At 62.4% G+C, this 19712-nt stretch overlaps 1 protein-coding gene across 1 annotated transcript in view; it reads left to right on the forward strand.

Annotated features, from left to right (window-relative positions):
• The window catches only part of LOC147101517 (corticotropin-releasing hormone receptor 1-like), a 663409-nt gene that overhangs the window by 631761 nt on the left and 11936 nt on the right, over positions 1-19712 (forward strand). Inside the window, exon 11 of the mRNA XM_085966027.1 lies at positions 10989-11030. Coding sequence (XP_085822153.1) covers positions 10989-11030 — 42 coding nt within the window. The remainder of the gene's footprint in view (positions 1-10988; positions 11031-19712) is intronic.

A 19712-nucleotide genomic window follows, 5' to 3' on the forward strand; every position in this document is an offset into this window, starting at 1 on the left:
GACAGACTGTACTGGGATAGGGCAGGCACAGTCTGTACTGGGATAGCGCAGGGACAGTCTGTGCTGGGATAGTGCAGGGACAGACTGTACTGGGATAGTGCAGGCACAGTCTGTACTGGGATAGTGCAGGGACAGTCTATACTGGGATAGTGCAGCGTCAGTCTGTACTGGGATAGTGCAGGGACAGGCTGTACTGGGATAGTGCAGGGACAGTCTGTACTGGGATAGTGCAGGGACTGTCTGTACTGGGATAGTGCAGGCGTAGTCTGTACTGGGATAGTTCAGGGACAGACTGTACTGGGATAGTGCAGGGACAGACTGTACTTGGATAGTGCAGGGACAGTCTGTACTGGGATAGTGCACGGACAGTCTGTACTGGGATAGTGCAGGGACAGTCTGTACTGGGATAGTGCAGGCCCATTCTGTACTGGGATAGTGCAGGGACTGTCTGTACTGCGATAGTGCAGGGACAGACTGTACTGGTATGGTGCAGGCACAGTCTGTACTGGGATAGTGCAGGGACAGTCTGTACTGGGATAGTGCAGGGACAGACTACTGGGATAGTGCAGGGACAGTCTGTACTGGGATAGTGTAGGGACAGACTGTACTGGGATAGTGCAGGCACTGTCTGTACTGGGATAGTGCAGGCACAGTCTGTACTGGGATAGTGCAGGGACAGTCTGTACTGGGATAGTGCAGGGACAGTCTGTACTGGGATAGTGCAGGGACAGTCTGTACTGGGATAGTGCAGGGACAGTCTGTACTGGGATAGTGCAGGGACAGTCAGTACTGGGATAGTGCAGGGACAGTCTGTACTGGGATAGTGCAGGGACAGTCTGTACTGGGATAGTGCAGGGACAGTCTGTACTGGGATAGTGCAGGGACAGTCTGTACTGGGATAGTGCAGGGACAGTCTGTACTGGGATAGTGCAGGGACAGTCAGTACTGGGATAGTGCAGGGACAGTCTGTACTGGGATAGTGCAGGGACTGTCTGTACTGGGATAGTGCAGGGACTGTCTGTACTGGGATAGTGCAGGGAGAAACTGTGCTGGGATAGTGCAGGGACAGACTGTACTGGGATGGTGCAGGCACAGTCTGTACTGGGATAGTGCAGGGACAGTCTGTACTGGATTAGTGCAGGGACAGACTGTACTGGGATAGTGCAGGCACAGTCTGTACTGGGATAGTGCAGGGACAGTCTGTACTGGGATAGTGCAGGGACAGTCTGTACTGGGATAGTGCAGGGACAGTCTACTGGGATAGTGCAGGAACAGTCTGTACTGGGATAGTGCAGGGACAGACTGTACTGGGATAGTGCAGGCACAGTCTGTACTGGGATAGTGCAGGGACAGTCTGTACTGGGATAGTGCAGGGACAGTCTGCACTGGGATAGTGCAGGGACAGTCTGTACTGGGATAGTGCAGGGACAGTCAGTACTGGGATAGTGCAGGCACAGTCTGTACTGGGATAGTGCAGGGACAGTCTGTACTGGGATAGTGCAGGGACAGTCTGTACTGGGATAGTGCAGGGACAGACTGTACTGGGATAGTGCAGGCACAGTCTTTACTGGGATAGTGCAGGCACAGTCTTTACTGCGATAGTGCAGGGACAGACTCTACTGGGATAGTGCAGGGACAGTCTGTACTGGGATAGTGCAGCGGCAGTCTGTACTTGGTTAGTGCAGGGACAGTCTGTACTGGGATATTGCAGGGACAGGCTGCACTGGGATAGTGCAGGCACAGTCTGTACTGGGATAGTGCAGGGACAGTTTGCACTGGGATATTGCAGGGACAGACTCCACTGGGATAGTGCAGGGACAGTCTGTACTGGGATAGTGCAGGGACAGACTGTACTGGGATAGTGCAGGGACAGACTGTACTGGGATGGTGCAGGGACAGACTGTCTGTACTGGGATAGTGCAGGGACTGTCTGTACTGGGATAGTGCAGGGACAGACTGTACTGGGATAGTGCAGGGACAGACTACTGGGATAGCGCAGGCACAGTCTGTACTGGGATAGCGCAGGGACATTCTGTACTGGGATAGTGCAGGGACAGTCTGTACTGGGATAGTGCAGGGACAGACTGTACTGGGATAGTGCAGGTACAGGCTGTACTGCGATAGTGCAGGGACAGTCTGTACTGGGATAGTGCAGGGACAGACTGTACTGGGATAGTGCAGGGACAGTCTGTACTGGGATAGTGCAGGGACAGTCTGTACTGGGATAGTGCAGGGACAGTCTGTACTGGGATAGTGCAGGGACAGACTGTACTGGGATATTGCACGGACAGTCTGTTCTGGGATAGTGCAGCAACAGGCTGTACTGGGGCCTGTTTGGAACACACATTTCCCATTTTGAATGAGCTAAAAATGCACTATGTTAATTTAATCTATTTTTAACTGCTAATTGAGTTAAACATGTGTTTGATTATTATATAATGATGCTGGATCATTTACTAACTAACTGTATAACTGTGGACGTGAATATCTCCACATTATGAATAGTGGATTGTGCAGTGAGTGACTGCAGCACCAAGTGGGCCACTGCGTCTGGCACACACGTACGCTCCAGTTTCCAAGCCTCAATGATCTATCGCACCTCAGCCAGGCCAGTCTGGGCTAGAGAGGGCAGTGCCGGTCAGTCTCTGGATAGAGAGGGCAGTGCCGGTCTGCCTCTGGGTAGGGAGGGCCGTGCCGGTCAGTCTCTGGGCTAGAGGGCAGTGCCAGTCAGTGTCTGGGCCTCAGTGGGTTGTGCCGATCAGTCTCTGGGCCTCAGAGGGCAGTGCTGGTCATTCTCTGGGCCTCAGAGGGCAGTGCCGGTCAGTCTCTGGGCTAGAGGGCAGTGCTGGTCATTCTCTGGGCCTCAGAGGGCAGTGCCGGTCAGTCTCTGGGTAGAGAGGGCAGTGCCGGTCAGTCTCTGGGCTAGAGGGCTGTGCCGGTCAGTGTCTGGGCTAGAGAGGGCAGTGCCGGTCAGTCTCTGGGCTAGAGAGGGCAGTGCCTGTCAGTCTCTGGGCCTCAGAGGGCAGTTCTGGTCAGTCTCTGGGCAGAGAGGGCAGTGCCGGTCAGTCTCTGGGCTAGAGAGGGCAGTCCCGGTCAGTGTCTGGGCTAGAGACGGCAGTGCCGGTCAGTCTCTGGGTATAGAGGGCAGTGCCGGTAAGTCTCTGGGCTAGAGAGGGCAGTGCCGGTCAGTCTCTGGGCTAGAGAGGGCAGTGCCGGTCAGTGTCTGGGCTAGAGAGGGCAGTGCCGGTCAGTGTCTGGGCTAGAGAGGGCAGTGCCGGTCAGTCTCTGGGCCTCAGAGGGCAGTTCCGGTCAGTCTCTGGGCACAGAGGGCAGTGCCGGTCACTTTCTGTGTCGAGAGGACAGTGCCAGTCAATCTCTGGGCTAGAGATGGGAGGGCCGGTCAGTCTCTGGGCTAGAGATGGGAGGTCCGGTCAGTCTCTGGGCTAGAGAGGGCAGTGCTGGTCAGTCTCTGGGTAGAGAGGGCAGTGCCGGTCAATCTCTGGGCTAGAGGGCAGTGCCGGTCAGTCTCTGGGCCTCAGAGTCATAGAGTCATAGAGTTAGACAGCACAGAAAGAGGCCCTTCGGCCCATCGTGTCTGCGCCGTCCATCAGTCCCTGTCCAGTCTAATCCCATTTTCCAGCATTTGGTCCATAGCCTTGTATGCAATGGCATTTCAAGTGCTCATCCAAATGCTTCTTGAATGTTATGAGGGTTCCTGCCTCTACCACCCTTTCAGGCAGTGAGTTCCAGATTCCAACTACCCTCTGGGTGAAAAAGTTCCTCCTCAAATCCCCTCTGAACTTCCTGCCCCTTACCTTGAATCTATGCCCCCTTGTTATTGACCCCCTTACTAAGGGGAAAAGTTCCTCTTTATCTACCCTATCTATGCCCCTCATCATTTTGTACACCTCTATCAGGTCCCCCCTCAGCCTTCTTTGCTCCAAGGAAAACAACCCCAGCCTGTTTAGTCTTTCTTCATAGCTGAGGCGCTCCATCCCAGGTAACATCCTGGTGAATCTTCTCTGCACCCTCTCCAAAGCAATCACATCCTTCCTATAGTGAGGCGACCAGAACTGCACACAGTACTCCAGCTGTGGCCTCACCAGCGTTTTGTACAGCTCCATCATAACCTCCCTGCTCTTATATTCTATGCCTCGGCTAATGAAGGCAAGTATCCCATATGCCTTTTTAACCACCTTGTCTACCTGTTCCGCTGCTTTCAGGGATCTATGTACATGTACACTAAGGTCCCGCTGACCCTCTGTACTTCCTAGGGTCCTACCACTCATTGTGTATTCCTTTGCCTTATTTGTCCGTCCAAAATGCATCACCTCGCACTTTTCGGGGTTAAATTCCATTTGCCACTTTTCCGCCCATCTGACCAACCCGTTTATATCGTCCTGTTGCCTGAGGCTTTTCTCCTCACAATTTACCACCCCACCAATTTTCGTGTCATCTGCAAACTTACTGATCATACCTTTAACATTCTCATCCAAATCATTTATGTAGATCACAAACAGCAAGGGACCCAGCACCGATCCCTGAGGTACCCCACTGGACACAGGCTTCCAGTCACAAAAGCAACCTTCGACCATCACCCTCTGCCTCCTGCCACTCAGCAGTGCCGGTCAGTCTGGGCCTCAGAGGGCAGTGCCGGTCAGCCTCTGGGCTAGAGGGCAGTGCCGATCAGTCTCTGGCCTGAGAGGGCAGTGCCGGTCAGTCTCTGGGCCTCAGAGGGCAGTGCCGGTCAGTCTCTGGGCTGGAGATGGGAGGACCGGTCAGTCTCTGGCCTCAGAGGGCAGTGCCGGTCAGTCTCTGGGCTGGAGAGGGCAGTGCCTGTCAGTCTCTGGGCAGGAGAGGGCAGTGCCGGTCAATCTCTGGGCTAGAGGGCAGTGCCGGTCCGTCTCTGGACCTCAGAGGGCAGTGCCGGTCAGTCTCTGGGCTGGAGAGGGCAGTGCCTGTCAGTCTCTGGGCAGGAGAGGGCAGTGCCGGTCAATCTCTGGGCTAGAGGGCAGTGCCGGTCCGTCTCTGGACCTCAGAGGGCAGTGCCGGTCAGTCTCTGGACCTGAGAGGGCAGTGCCAGTCAGTCAGGCTCATGCTCCTGATCTCTCTCCAGTGATCCCGAGCCATGTAGGTATTGGCTCAGTATCATATCGAACTCCTGATGATTGTGCAGCCTATTGACATTCAAGGGCCGATTTTAACTCCTCCTATTAGCATAAACCGGTCAGGCGGTCGGTTAAAATGGCCTGCGCGACTTCCCCACCCTGATCCCACCGCCTTCCCGCAGGTGCCCATCTGAAGCTGGTCTTCTGAGCAGGTGAGAGGGCCACCCACCCCCATGCCAGTGGGCTCCTTCATTCACTGTGCAGATCAGAAAGAAAGAAAGAAGAAAGACTTGCATTTATATAGCGCCTTTCACACTCACTGGATGTCCCAAAGTGCTTTACGGCCAATGAAGAACTTTTCAAGTGTAGTCACTGTTGTAATGTGGGAAACGCGGCAGCCAATTTGTGCACAGCAAGCCCCCACAAACAACAATGTGATAATGACCAGATCATCTGTTTCTTATAGGGACTGAGGGATAAATATTGGCCAGGACACCTCCTCCGATATCATCATCAGGGCCCGGCTCTTAGTTTAACCTGAGGCCTGAGTGAGGTCAACATGGAGACAGGAGGAACCACGAGGAAACTGTCAGCCTCCCTTGCCCCAGGCTTCCTCCCCTCCCCCGACCCCGAGGTCCTCCCATCGCCCCCTCCCCATCAATTACCTGAGAGTTGGAAACTATTCCAATGCTCTCCTCCTTGTCCCCAGCAGTGGCCTCCAGACTGCCCACCCCTACCCTCCGGCCTCCAGACCTCCTGACCTCCTGACCTCCCGCTCTCACACTCCTGACCTCCTGCTCCCACCCTCCTGACCCCCAGACCTCCCACTCACACCCTCCTGACTTCCTGACCTCCCACTCACATCCTCCTGACCTCCTCACCTCCCACTCACATCCTCCTGACCTCCTGACCTCCCACTCACACCCACCTAACCTCCTGACCTCCCACTCACACCCACCTGACCTCCCACTCACACCCTCCTGACTTCCTGACCTCCCACTCACGACCTCCTGACCTCCCACTCACACCCTCCTGACCTCCCACTCACATCCTCCTGACCTCCTGACCTCCCACTCACATCCTCCTGACCTCCCACTCGCATCCTCCTGACCTCCTTACCTCCCACTCACACCCTCCTGACTTCCTGACCTCCCACCCTCCTGACCTCCCACTCACATCCTCCTGACCTCCTGACCTCCCACTCACACCCACCTGACCTTCTGACCTCCCACTCACACCCACCTGACTTCCTGACCTCCCACTCACACCCACCTGACCTCCTGACCTCCCACTCACATCCTCCTGACCTCCTGACCTCCCACTCACACCCTCCTGACTTCCTGACCTCCCACTCACACCCACCTGACCTCCTGACCTCCCACTCTCACCCACCTGACCTCCTGACCTCCCACTCACATCCTCCTGACCTCCTTACCTCCCACTCACACCCACCTGACCTCCTGACCTCCCACTCGCACCCACCTGACCTCCTGACCTCCCACTCGCACCCTCCTGACCTCCTGACCTCCCACTCGCACCCTCCTGACCTCCTGACCTCCCACTCACACCCTCCTGACCTCCCACTCACACCCACCTGACCTCCTGACCTCCCGACCTCCCACTCACACCCTCCTGACTTCCTGACCTCCCACTCACATCCTCCTGACCTCCTGACCTCCCACTCACACCCACCTGACCTCCCACTCACACCCACCTGACCTCCTGACCTCCCGACCTCCCACTCACACCCTCCTGACTTCCTGACCTCCCACTCACATCCTCCTGACCTCCTGACCTCCCACTCACACCCACCTGACCTCCTGACATCCCACTCACACCCTCCTGACCTCCTGACCTCCCACTCACACCCACCTGACCTCCTGACCTCCCACTCACATCCTCCTGACCTCCTGACCTCCCACTCACACCCTCCTGACCTCCCACTCCCACCCTCCTGACCTCCCGCTCACACCTTCCTGACCTCCTGACCTCCCACTCACACCCTGCTGACCTCCCACTCCCACCCTCCTGACCTCCTGACCTCCCACTCACACCCTCCTGACCTCCTGACCTTCCACTCCCACCCTCCTGACCTCCCATTCCCACCCTCCAGCCTCCTGTCCCTGCCTGTCGGACCAGGATGGAGACTGACCGGGTTATATCCAGCTGAGGCCCAAGAGATATTTTGACTATTCCAATCCCGTCATGGCAGGCCTAAGCTCTGGAATGCCCTCCCTAAACCTCTCCGCCTTCAGCCTCCCTGTCCTCCTTGAAGACTGTCATTAAAACCTACCTCGTTGACCAAGCTGCCCTAATATTTGCTCATGCGGCTCGGTGTCAGACTTTGTCTGATTATGCTCCTGTGCAGCGCACTGGGATGTTTTACTACACTAAGGCGCAGTAGAAATGCAAGTGGTTGTTGTTGTTACTGGTTATGCGGTCTGTCGTCCTCACTGCCCCTACTCAAGGAATGAGCGATGCAGTCTGGGAGGAACTTTCAAGAGATTCTAGTTGGAGTTGTGAGCAGGTTATGAATGTGAGTGGAACAAGGATTGAGGGCAGGGGGAGTGGGAATAAATGTTTTAAATTTGTGCCTGTAAACACACAGAGCATTAAAAATAACTAAGGCAATTGGGAGCTGTGTGCATTGACAAGGAACATATCACAGAGCCATGGCGAAATCAGGGCCAGAGTCAGGGCCGGAGGGACATCTCAAAGCCTGAAGGATCAGCCAGGGGAGAGGGTTAGTTTTGATCTGAAATTAACCCTTATCTGTCTATTCCCCTCCCCTCAGTACAGACAAAGTGGATCGGGGATAATCAGGAAGAGGAGCTTGTGAGGTGTTCCAGCTCACCCAGTCGAGCGAGGCTGCACATGCTGAGTTAGGAAGCAGATTGGGGAACAGATGTTTGAATCTACCGGGAGGGTTATAGTGGGTTCAGCACTATCCTAGACATGGTCACGGACTGCTGTTAGACCCATGAAGGAGCATGAGGGGGATGCGGATCTGCATCTGGTTTATGTAACAAGCATAAGTAGGCAACCACTTGCTTTTTGAAGGAGCGGCCAGTATTTTGGGACTCTGCTCCCGTGCTCCAGGAATTCGGCCATTTCCACACGAACCACCGGCTCCCTCCAGCCAGACTCTACAACCGTCAGGGGTCGAGTCCACCAGAGGGCACAGATTGAAGGTGGTTGGCAAAAGAACCAGCGGCAACGTGTGGTTCGGACTGGAATGCACTGCCTGATAGGGCGGTGGAAACAGATTTCAAAAGGGAATTGGATAAACACTTGAAGGAGAAAAAATTGCAGGGAAACGGAAATAGCGGGCGAGTGGGACTAACGGGATTGATCTTCGACAGAGCTGGCGCAGACTCGATGGGCTGAATGGCCTGCTTGTGTGCTGCACTGTTCTGTGATTGTACGCAGTGTGGCCCCTGAGACCTGATCTCAGCAGCAAAACCACCAGACGGACGGAGCCCTTTCTGGGGGCAGAGGATTGTGGGTATTGTTGCTGCCATTTCCAGTAGACTCTCGGTCAGTTGAGGTTTGCAAACTATTTACAGGAGAGTCCAGAAACACCGAAGCTGGCAGAGGAAGATCCCAAGCAGCTTGTGCCTCAGCCGAGGATCCACAACACTGTCCCGGGCAGGGGGCTAACAATCAGGATGGAAGAGTCGGGGGAGAGAGATTGTATAAAGCCACTGGGCCGGACACAATGAAAGGAGCAGATGTGGACCAAGTACTTTGGGAGAAGCTTTTAGTCCCTGTTTAAACATATAATTGTGAAAAGCTGTGTAACTGTCAGAGAGTGAGACAGAAGGAAGTGGGTATAAAAGAGAACTCATGGACCTTCACCACACAGACTGCAGCGGTTCAAGAAGGCGGCACAGCACCAACTTCTCGAGGGCAATTCGGGACGGACAATAAATGCCGGCCTTGCCAGCGACGCCTTCATCCCAGGAATGAATAAAAAAATACGGCTTTGTTTGGGCTGGATTTTCCTCCTCACAATATTCACGTTATCCCAACCCGGAGCTAAATAAAGTCCCAGACACCCCCGGGGTACAGTTATACAGTCCCAGTCACCCCCGGGGTATAGTTATACAGTCCCAGACACCCCCAGGGTATAGTTATACAGTCCCAGACACCCCCGGGGTACAGTTATACAGTCCCAGACACCCCCGGGGTACAGTTATACAGTCCCAGACACCCCTGGGGTATAGTTATACAGTCCCAGACACCCCTGGGGTACAGTTATACAGTCCCAGTCACCCCTGGGGTACAGTTATACAGTCCCAGACACCCCCGGGGTATAGTTATACAGTCCCAGACACCCCCGGGGTACAGTTATACAGTCCCAGACACCCCCGGGGTACAGTTATACAGTCCCAGACACCCCCAGGGTATAGTTATACAGTCCCAGTCACCCCCGGGGTACAGTTATACAGTCCCAGACACCTCCGGGGTACAGTTATACAGTCCCAGACACCCCCGGGGTACAGTTATACAGTCCCAGACACCCCCGGGGTACAGTTATACAGTCCCAGTCACCCCCGGGGTATAGTTATACAGTCCCAGACACCCCCGGGGTACAGTTATACAGTCCCAGACACCCCCGGGGTACAGTTATACAGTCCCAGACACCCCCAGGGTATAGTTATACAGTCCCAGTCACCCCCGGGGTATAGTTATACAGTCCCAGACACCCCCGGGGTACAGTTATACAGTCCCAGACACCCCCGGGGTACAGTTATACAGTCCCAGACACCCCCGGGGTACAGTTATACAGTCCCAGACACCCCCAGGGTATAGTTATACAGTCCCAGTCACCCCCGGGGTACAGTTATACAGTCCCAGACACCCCCGGGGTACAGTTATACAGTCCCAGACACCCCCGGGGTACAGTTATACAGTCCCAGACACCCCCGGGGTACAGTTATACAGTCCCAGACACCCCCGGGGTATAGTTATACAGTCCCAGACACCCCCGGGGTACAGTTATACAGTCCCAGACACCCCCGGGGTACAGTTATACAGTCCCAGACACCCCCGGGGTACAGTTATACAGTCCCAGACACCCCCGGGGTACAGTTATACAGTCCCAGTTACCCCGGGGTACAGTTATACAGTCCCAGACACCCCCGGGGTACAGTTGTACAGTCCCAGTCACCCCCGGGGTACAGTTATACAGTCCCAGTTACCCCGGGGTACAGTTATACAGTCCCAGACACCCCCGGGGTACAGTTGTACAGTCCCAGTCACCCCCGGGGTACAGTTGTACAGTCCCAGACACCCCCTGGGTACAGTTATACAGTCCCAGTCACCCCCGGGGTACAGTTGTACAGTCCCAGACACCCCCGGGGTACAGTTATACAGTCCCAGACACCCCCGGGGTACAGTTATACAGTCCGAGACACCCCGGGGTATAGTTATACAGTCCCAGACACCCCCTGGGTACAGTTATACAGTCCCAGACACCCCCGGGGTACAGTTATACAGTCCCAGTTACCCCGGGGTACAGTTATACAGTCCCAGACACCCCCGGGGTACAGTTGTACAGTCCCAGTTACCCCGGGGTACAGTTATATAGTCCCAGACACCCCCGGGGTACAGTTGAACTGACATCCACTCTAACTCTACAAGATGGGCTAATTGAAGCCTCCCAGTCGCTGGGCTTTCATTGCCCTGTCGAAATGACCCTGACAAAGATGGGCTTTGGGTTTGCCTTGATTTCTCTTACAGTGTTGTGTCTGCATGTTGATAACTTGCTGCAACGTGGTAACTGAAGGGGAAAGGTGAGCCATCCACAGGCCTCCATGTTGTTTGAATGTTGTCGGCCGATGATTCTTACACTGATCCTCTCTCTTCTCTCCTCAGGGATTCTTTGTCTCCGTCTTTTACTGCTTCTTGAATGGTGAGGTAAGAAAATTAAATCACTGCTTCAGTGGATCGCTGGAACAACAGTTTCCATTCGCCTCATTATTGCGGACCAAACCCTCAGCCACGTAGAGCCCGCACTGCTGTTCCAAACCACCCCCCTCCTCACCACCTCCCCTCCTCTCCCCCACCCCCCTCCTCACCACCTCCCCTCCTCTCCCCCACCCCCCTCCTCACCACCTCCCCCTCCTCTCCCCAGCCCCCTCCTCACCACCTCCCCCTCCTCACCACCTCCCCCTCCTCACCACCTCCCCCTCCTCATCACCTCCCCTCCTCTCCCCCAGCCCCTCCTCACCACCTCCGCCCTCCTCTCCCCCAGCCCCCTCCTCACCACCTCCCCTCATCTCCCCCACCACCCTCCTCACCACCTCCCCTCTTCTCCCGCAGCCCCCTCCTCACCACCTCCCCTCCCCTCCCCCACCCCCCTCCTCACCACCTCCCCCTCCTCTCCCCCACCCCCTCCTCACCACCTCCCCCTCCTCACCACCTCCTCCTCCTCACCACCTCCACTCCTCACCACCTCCCCCTCCTCACCACCTCCCCTCCTCACCTCCTCACCACCTCCCCTCCTCTCCCCACCCCCCTCCTCTCCCCACCCCCCTCCTCACCACCTCCCCTCCTCTCCCGCAGCCCCCTCCTCACCACCTTCCCCTCCTCTCCCCCACCCCCCTCCTCTCCCCCAGCCTCCTCCTCACCACCACCCCTCCTCTCCCCCAGCTCCCTCCTCACCACCTCCCCTCCTCTCCCCAGCCCCCTCCTCACCACCTCCCCTCCTCTCCCCCAGCCCCCTCCTCACCACCTCCCCTCCTCTCCCCCCCGCCTCCTCACCACCTCCCCTCCTCACCCCCACCCCACTCCTCACCACCTCCCCTCCTCTCCCCCACCCCCCTCCTCACCACCTCCCCCTCCTCTCCCCCAGCCCCCACCTCACCACCTCCCCTCCTGTCCCCCACCCCCCTCCTCACCACCTCCCCTCCTCTCCCCCACCCCCCTCACCACCTCCCCTCCTCTCCCCCACCCCCCTCCTCACCACCTCCCCTCCTCTCCACCACCCCCCCTCCTCACCACCTCCCTCCTCACCACCTCCACTCCTCACCACCTCCCCTCCTCACCACCTCCCCTCCTCTCCCCCAGCCCCCTCCTCACCACCTCCCCTCCTCTCCCGCAGCCCCCTCCTCACCACCTCCCCTCCTCTCCCGCAGCCCCCTCCTCACCACCTCCCCTCCCCTCCCCCACCCCCCTCCTCACCACCTCCCCCTCCTCTCCCCCACCCCCTCCTCACCACCTCCCCCTCCTCACCACCTCCCCCTCCTCACCACCTCCCCTCCTCACCACCTCCCCTCCTCACCACCTCCCCTCCTCTCCCCACCCCCCTCCTCTCCCCACCCCCCTCCTCACCACCTCCCCTCCTCTCCCCCACCTCCCTCCTCACCACCTCCCCTCCTCTACACCACCCCCCTCCTCACCACCTCCCCTCCTCTCCCCCCACCCCCTCCTCACCACCTCCCTCCTCTCCCCCAACCCCCTCCTCACCACCTCCCCTCCACACCACCTCCCCCCTCCTCACCACCTCCCCTCCTCACCACCTCCCCTCCTCTCCCCACCCCCCTCCTCTCCCCACTCCCCTCCTCACCACCTCCCTCCTCACCACCTCCCCTCCTCTCCCCCAGCCCCCTCCTCACCACCTCCCCGCCTCTCCCCCACCCCCCTCCTCACCACCTCCCCTCCTCTCCCCAGCCCCCTCCTCACCACCTCCCCTCCTCTCCCCCAGCCACCCCCCTCACCACCTCCCCTCCTCTCCCCACCCACCTCCTCTCCCCACCCCCCTCCTCACCACCTCCATCCTCACCACCTCCCCTCCTCTCCCCCAGCCCCCTCCTCACCACCTCCCCTCATCTCCCCCACCCCCCACCTCACCACCTCCCCTCCTCTCCCCACCCCCCTCCACACCACCTCCCCTCCTCACCACCTCCCCCTCCTCACCACCTCCCCTCCTCTCCCCCACCCCCCTCCTCACCACCTCCCTCCTCACCACCTCCCCTCCTCTCCCCAGCCCCCTCCTCACCACCTCCCCTCCTCTCCCCCACCCCCCTCCTCACCACCTCCCCTCCTCTCCCCCAGCCCCCTCCTCACCACCTCCCCTCCTCTCCCCCAGCCCCCTCCTCACCACCTCCCCTCCTCTCCCCCAGCCCCCTCCTCACCACCTCCCCTCCTCTCCCCACCCCCTCCTCTCCCCACCCCCCTCCTCACCACCTCCCCTCCTCTCCCCCAGACCCTCCTCTCCCCCCAGCCCCCTCCTCACCACCTCCCCTCCTCTCCCCCACCCCCCTCACCACCTCCCCTCCTCTCCCCCACCCCCCTCACCACCTCCCCTCCTCTCCCCCACCCCCCTCCTCACCACCTCCCCTCCTCTCCCGCAGCCCCCTCCTCACCACCTCCCCCCTCCTCTCCCAGCCCCCTCCTCACCACCTCCCCCTCCTCACCACCTCCCCTCCTCTCCCCCAGCCCCTCCTCACCACCTCCCCTCATCTCCCCCACCCCCCTTCTCACCACCTCCCCTCCTCTCCCGCAGCCCCCTCCTCACCACCTCCCCTCCCCACCCCCACCCCCCTCCTCACCACCTCCCCCTCCTCTCCCCCACCCCCTCCTCACCACCTCCCCCTCCTCACCACCTCCCCTCCTCACCACCTCCCCCTCCTCACCACCTCCCCTCCTCACCTCCTCACCACCTCCCCTCCTCTCCCCACCCCCCTCCTCACCACCTCCCCTCCTCTCCCGCAGCCCCCTCCTCTCCCCCACCCCCCTCCTCTCCCCCAGCCTCCTCCTCACCACCACCCCTCCTCTCCCCCAGCTCCCTCCTCACCACCTCCCCTCCTCTCCCCAGCCCCCTCCTCACCACCTCCCCTCCTCTCCCCAGCCCCCTCCTCACCACCTCCCCTCCTCTCCCCCAGTCCCCTCCTCACCACCTCCCCCTCCTCTCCCCCACCCCCCTCCTCACCACCTCCCCTCCTCTCCCCAGCCCCCTCCTCACCACCTCCCCTCCTCTCCCCCCCTCCTCACCACCTCCCCCTCCTCACCCCCACCCCACTCCTCACCACCTCCCCTCCTCTCCCCCACCCCCCTCCTCTCCCCCAGCCCCCACCTCACCACCTCCCCTCCTGTCCCCCACCCCCCTCCTCACCACCTCCCCTCCTCTCCCGCAGCCCCCTCCTCACCACCTCCCCCTCCTCTCCCCAGCCCCCTCCTCACCACCTCCCCCTCCTCACCACCTCCCCTCCTCTCCCCCACCCCCCTCCTCACCACCTCCCCTCCTCTCCCGCAGCCCCCTCCTCACCACCTCCCCCTCCTCTCCCCAGCCCCCTCCTCACCACCTCCCCCTCCTCACCACCTCCCCTCCTCTCCCCCAGCCCCTCCTCACCACCTCCCCTCATCTCCCCCACCCCCCTTCTCACCACCTCCCCTCCTCTCCCGCAGCCCCCTCCTCACCACCTCCCCTCCCCACCCCCACCCCCCTCCTCACCACCTCCCCTCCTCTGCCCCACCCCCCTCCTCACCACCTCCCCTCCTCTCCCCCCCCTCCTCACCACCTCCCCTCCTCTCCCCCACCCCCCTCCTCACCACCTCCTCTCCTCTCCCCCACCCCCCTCCTCACCACCTCCCCTCCTCACCACCTCCACTCCTCACCACCTCCCCTCCTCACCACCTCCCCTCCTCTCCCCCAGCCCCCTCCTCACCACCTCCCCTCCTCTCCCCACCCCCTCCTCACCACCTCCCCTCCTCTCCCCCAGCCCCCTCCTCACCACCTCCCCATCTCTCCCCAGCCCCCTCCTCACCACCTCCCCTCCTCTCCCCCACCCCCCTCCTCACCACCTCCCCTCCTCACCCCCACCCCACTCCTCACCACCTCCCCTCCTCTCCCACCCCCCCCTCCTCACCACCTCCCCCTCCTCTCCCCCAGCCCCCTCCTCACCACCTCCCCTCCTCTCCCCCACCCCCTCCTCACCACCTCCCCTCCTGTCCCCCAACCCCTCCTCACCACCTCCCCTCCTCACCACCTCCCCTCCTCACCACCTCCCCTCCCCACCACCTCCCCTCCTCTCCCCACCCCCCTCCTCTCCCCACCCCCCTCCTCACCACCTCCCCTCCTCTCCCCCAGCCCCCTCCTCACCACCTCCCCTCCTCTCCCCCACCCCACTCCTCACCACCTCCCCTCCTCTCCCCCAGCCCCCTCCTCACCACCTCCCCTCCTCTCCCCACGCCCCTCCTCTCCCCCAGCCCCCTCCTCACCACCTCCCCTCATCTCCACCAGCCCCCTCCTCACCACCTCCCCTCCTCTCCCCACCCCCCTCCTCACCACCTCCCCTCCTCACCACCTCCCCCTCCTCACCACCTCCACTCCTCGCCACCTCCCCTCCTCTCCCCCAGCCCCCTCCTCACCACCTCCCCTCCTCTCCCCCACCCACCTCCTCACCACCTCCCCTCCTCTCCCCCACCCCCCTCCTCACCACCTCCCCTCCTCTCCCCCAGCCCCCTCCTCACCACCTCCCCTCCTCTCCTGCAGCCCCCTCCTCACCACCTCCCCCTCCTCTCCCCCACCCCCCTCCTCTCCCCCAGCCTCCTCCTCACCACCACCCCTCCTCTCCCCCAGCTACCTCCTCACCACCTCCCCTCCTCTCCCCAGCCCCCTCCTCACCACCTCCCCTCCTCTCCCCCAGCCCCCTCCTCACCACCTCCCCTCCTCTCCCCCCCGCCTCCTCACCACCTCCCCTCCTCACCCCCACCCCACTCCTCACCACCTCCCCTCCTCTCCCCCACCCCCCTCCTCACCACCTCCCCCTCCTCTCCCCCAGCCCCCACCTCACCACCTCCCCTCCTGTCCCCCACCCCCCTCCTCACCACCTCCCCTCCTCTCCCCCACCCCCCTCACCACCTCCCCTCCTCTCCCCCACCCCCCTCCTCACCACCTCCCATCCTCTCCCCCACCCCCCTCCTCACCACCTCCCCTCCTCACCACCTCCCCTCCTCACCACCTCCACTCCTCACCACCTCCCCTCCTCACCACCTCCCCTCCTCTCCCCCAGCCCCCTCACCACCTCCCCTCCTCTCCCCCACCCCCCTCCTCACCACCTCCCTCCTCACCATCTCCCCTCCTCTCCCCCAGCCCCCTCCTCACCACCTCCCCTCCTCTCCCCCACCCCCCTCCTCACCACCTCCCCTCCTCTCCCCCAGCCCCCTCCTCACCACCTCCCCTCCTCTCCCCCAGCCCCCTCCTCACCACCTCCCCTCCTCTCCCCCAGCCCCCTCCTCACCACCTCCCTTCCTCTCCCCACACCCTCCTCTCCCCACCCCCCTCCTCACCACCTCCCCTCCTCTCCCCCAGACCCTCCTCTCCCCCAGCCCCCTCCTCACCACCTCCCCTCCTCTCCCCCAGTCCCCTCCTCACCACCTCCCCCTCCTCTCCCCCACCCCCCTCCTCACCACCTCCCCTCCTCTCCCCCAGCCCCCTCCTCACCACCTCCCCTCCTCTCCCCCCTCCTCACCACCTCCCCTCCTCACCCCCACCCCACTCCTCACCACCTCCCCTCCTCTCCCCCACCCCCCTCCTCTCCCCCAGCCCCCACCTCACCACCTCCCCTCCTGTCCCCCACCCCCCTCCTCACCACCTCCCCTCCTCTGCCCCACCCCCCTCCTCACCACCTCCCCTCCTCTCCCCCCCCTCCTCACCACCTCCCCCTCCTCTCCCCCACCCCCCTCCTCACCACCTCCTCTCCTCTCCCCCACCCCCCTCCTCACCACCTCCCCTCCTCACCACCTCCACTCCTCACCACCTCCCCTCCTCACCACCTCCCCTCCTCACCACCTCCCCTCCTCTCCCCCAGCCCCCTCCTCACCACCTCCCCTCCTCTCCCCACCCGCTCCTCACCACCTCCCCTCCTCTCCCCCAGCCCCCTCCTCACCACCTCCCCATCTCTCCCCAGCCCCCTCCTCACCACCTCCCCTCCTCTCCCCCACCCCCCTCCTCACCACCTCCCCTCCTCACCCCACCCCACTCCTCACCATCTCCCCTCCTCTCCCACCCCCCCTCCTCACCACCTCCCCCTCCTCTCCCCCAGCCCCCTCCTCACCACCTCCCCTCCTCTCCCCCACCCCCTCCTCACCACCTCCCCTCCTGTCCCCCAACCCCTCCTCACCACCTCCCCTCCTCACCACCTCCCCTCCTCACCACCTCCCCTCCCCACCACCTCCCCTCCTCTCCCCACCCCCCCTCCTCTCCCCACCCCCCTCCTCACCACCTCCCCTCCTCTCCCCCAGCCCCCTCCTCACCACCTCCCCTCCTCTCCCCCACCCCACTCCTCACCACCTCCCCTCCTCTCCCCCAGCCCCCTCCTCACCACCTCCCCTCCTATCCCCACGCCCCTCCTCTCCCCAGCCCCCTCCTCACCACCTCCCCTCATCTCCACCAGCCCCCTCCTCACCACCTCCCCTCCTCTCCCCACCCCCCTCCTCACCACCTCCCCTCCTCACCACCTCCCCCTCCTCACCACCTCCACTCCTCGCCACCTCCCCTCCTCTCCCCCAGCCCCCTCCTCACCACCTCCCCTCCTCTCCCCCACCCACCTCCTCACCACCTCCCCTCCTCTCCCCCACCCCCCTCCTCACCACCTCCCCTCCTCTCCCCAGCCCCCTCCTCACCACCTCCCCTCCTCTCCTGCAGCCCCCTCCTCACCACCTCCCCCTCCTCTCCCCCCACCCCCCTCCTCTCCCCCAGCCTCCTCCTCACCACCACCCCTCCTCTCCCCCAGCTACCTCCTCACCACCTCCCCTCCTCTCCCCAGCCCCCTCCTCACCACCTCCCCTCCTCACCCCCACCACACTCCTCACCACCTCCCCTCCTCTCCCCCACCCCCCTCCTCACCACCTCCCCCTCCTCTCCCCAGCCCCCACCTCACCACCTCCCCTCCTGTCCCCCACCCCCCTCCTCACCACCTCCCCTCCTCTCCCCCACCCCCCTCACCACCTCCCCTCCTCTCCCCCACCCTCCTCCTCACCACCTCCCATCCTCTCCCCCACCCCCCTCCTCACCACCTCCCCTCCTCACCACCTCCCCTCCTCACCACCTCCACTCCTCACCACCTCCCCTCCTCACCACCTCCCCTCCTCTCCCCCAGCCCCCTCACCACCTCCCCTCCTCTCCCGCAGCCCCCTCCTCACCACCTCCCCTCCTCTCCCGCAGCCCCCTCCTCACCACCTCCCCTCCCCTCCCCCACCCCCCTCCTCACCACCTCCCCCTCCTCTCCCCCACCCCCTCCTCACCACCTCCCCCTCCTCACCACCTCCCCCTCCTCACCACCTCCCCTCCTCACCACCTCCCCTCCTCACCACCTCCCCTCCTCTCCCCACCCCCCTCCTCTCCCCACCCCCCTCCTCACCACCTCCCCTCCTCTCCCCCACCTCCCTCCTCACCTCCTCCCCTCCTCTCCCCCACCCCCCTCCTCACCACCTCCCCTCCTCTCCCCCACCCCCCTCCTCACCACCTCCCCTCCACACCACCTCCCCCCTCCTCACCACCTCCCCTCCCCACCACCTCCCCTCCTCTCCCCACCCCCCTCCTCTCCCCACTCCCCTCCTCACCACCTCCCTCCTCACCACCTCCCCTCCTCTCCCCCACCCCCCTCCTCACCACCTCCCCTCCTCTCCCCCAGCCCCCTCCTCACCACCTCCCCTCCTCTCCCCCAGCCCCCCCCTCACCACCTCCCCTCCTCTCCCCACCCACCTCCTCACCCCACCCCCCTCCTCACCACCTCCATCCTCACCACCTCCCCTCCTCTCCCCCAGCCGCCTCCTCACCACCTCCCCTCATCTCCCCCACCCCCCTCCTCACCACCTCCTCTCCTCTCCCCACCCCCCTCCACACCACCTCCCCTCCTCACCACCTCCCCCTCCTCACCACCTCCCCCTCCTCACCACCTCCCCCTCCTCTCCCCCAGCCCCCTCCTCACCACCTCCCCTCCTCTCCCCCACCCCCCTCCTCACCACCTCCCTCCTCACCACCTCCCCTCCTCTCCCCCACCCCCCTCCTCACCACCTCCCCTCCTCTCCCCCAGCCCCCTCCTCACCACCTCCCCTCCTCTCCCCCAGCCCCCTCCTCACCACCTCCCCTCCTCTCCCCACCCGCTCCTCACCACCTCCCCTCCTCTCCCCCAGCCCCCTCCTCACCACCTCCCATCTCTCCCCCAGCCCCCTCCTCACCACCTCCCCTCCTCTCCCCCACCCCCCTCCTCACCACCTCCCCTCCTCACCCCCACCCCACTCCTCACCATCTCCCCTCCTCTCCCACCCCCCCTCCTCACCACCTCCCCCTCCTCTCCCCCAGCCCCCTCCTCACCACCTCCCCTCCTCTCCCCCACCCCCTCCTCACCACCTCCCCTCCTGTCCCCCAACCCCTCCTCACCACCTCCCCTCCTCACCACCTCCCCTCCTCACCACCTCCCCTCCCCACCACCTCCCCTCCTCTCCCCACCCCCCTCCTCTCCCCACCCCCCTCCTCACCACCTCCCCTCCTCTCACCCAGCCCCCTCCTCACCACCTCCCCTCCTCTCCCCCACCCCACTCCTCACCACCTCCCCTCCTCTCCCCCAGCCCCCTCCTCACCACCTCCCCTCC

Source organism: Somniosus microcephalus, chromosome 24 (assembly GCF_052327205.1).
Source record: "Somniosus microcephalus isolate GS21.2 chromosome 24, FLI_Smic_1.0, whole genome shotgun sequence".
In the NCBI taxonomy this organism is placed as follows: domain Eukaryota; kingdom Metazoa; phylum Chordata; class Chondrichthyes; order Squaliformes; family Somniosidae; genus Somniosus; species Somniosus microcephalus.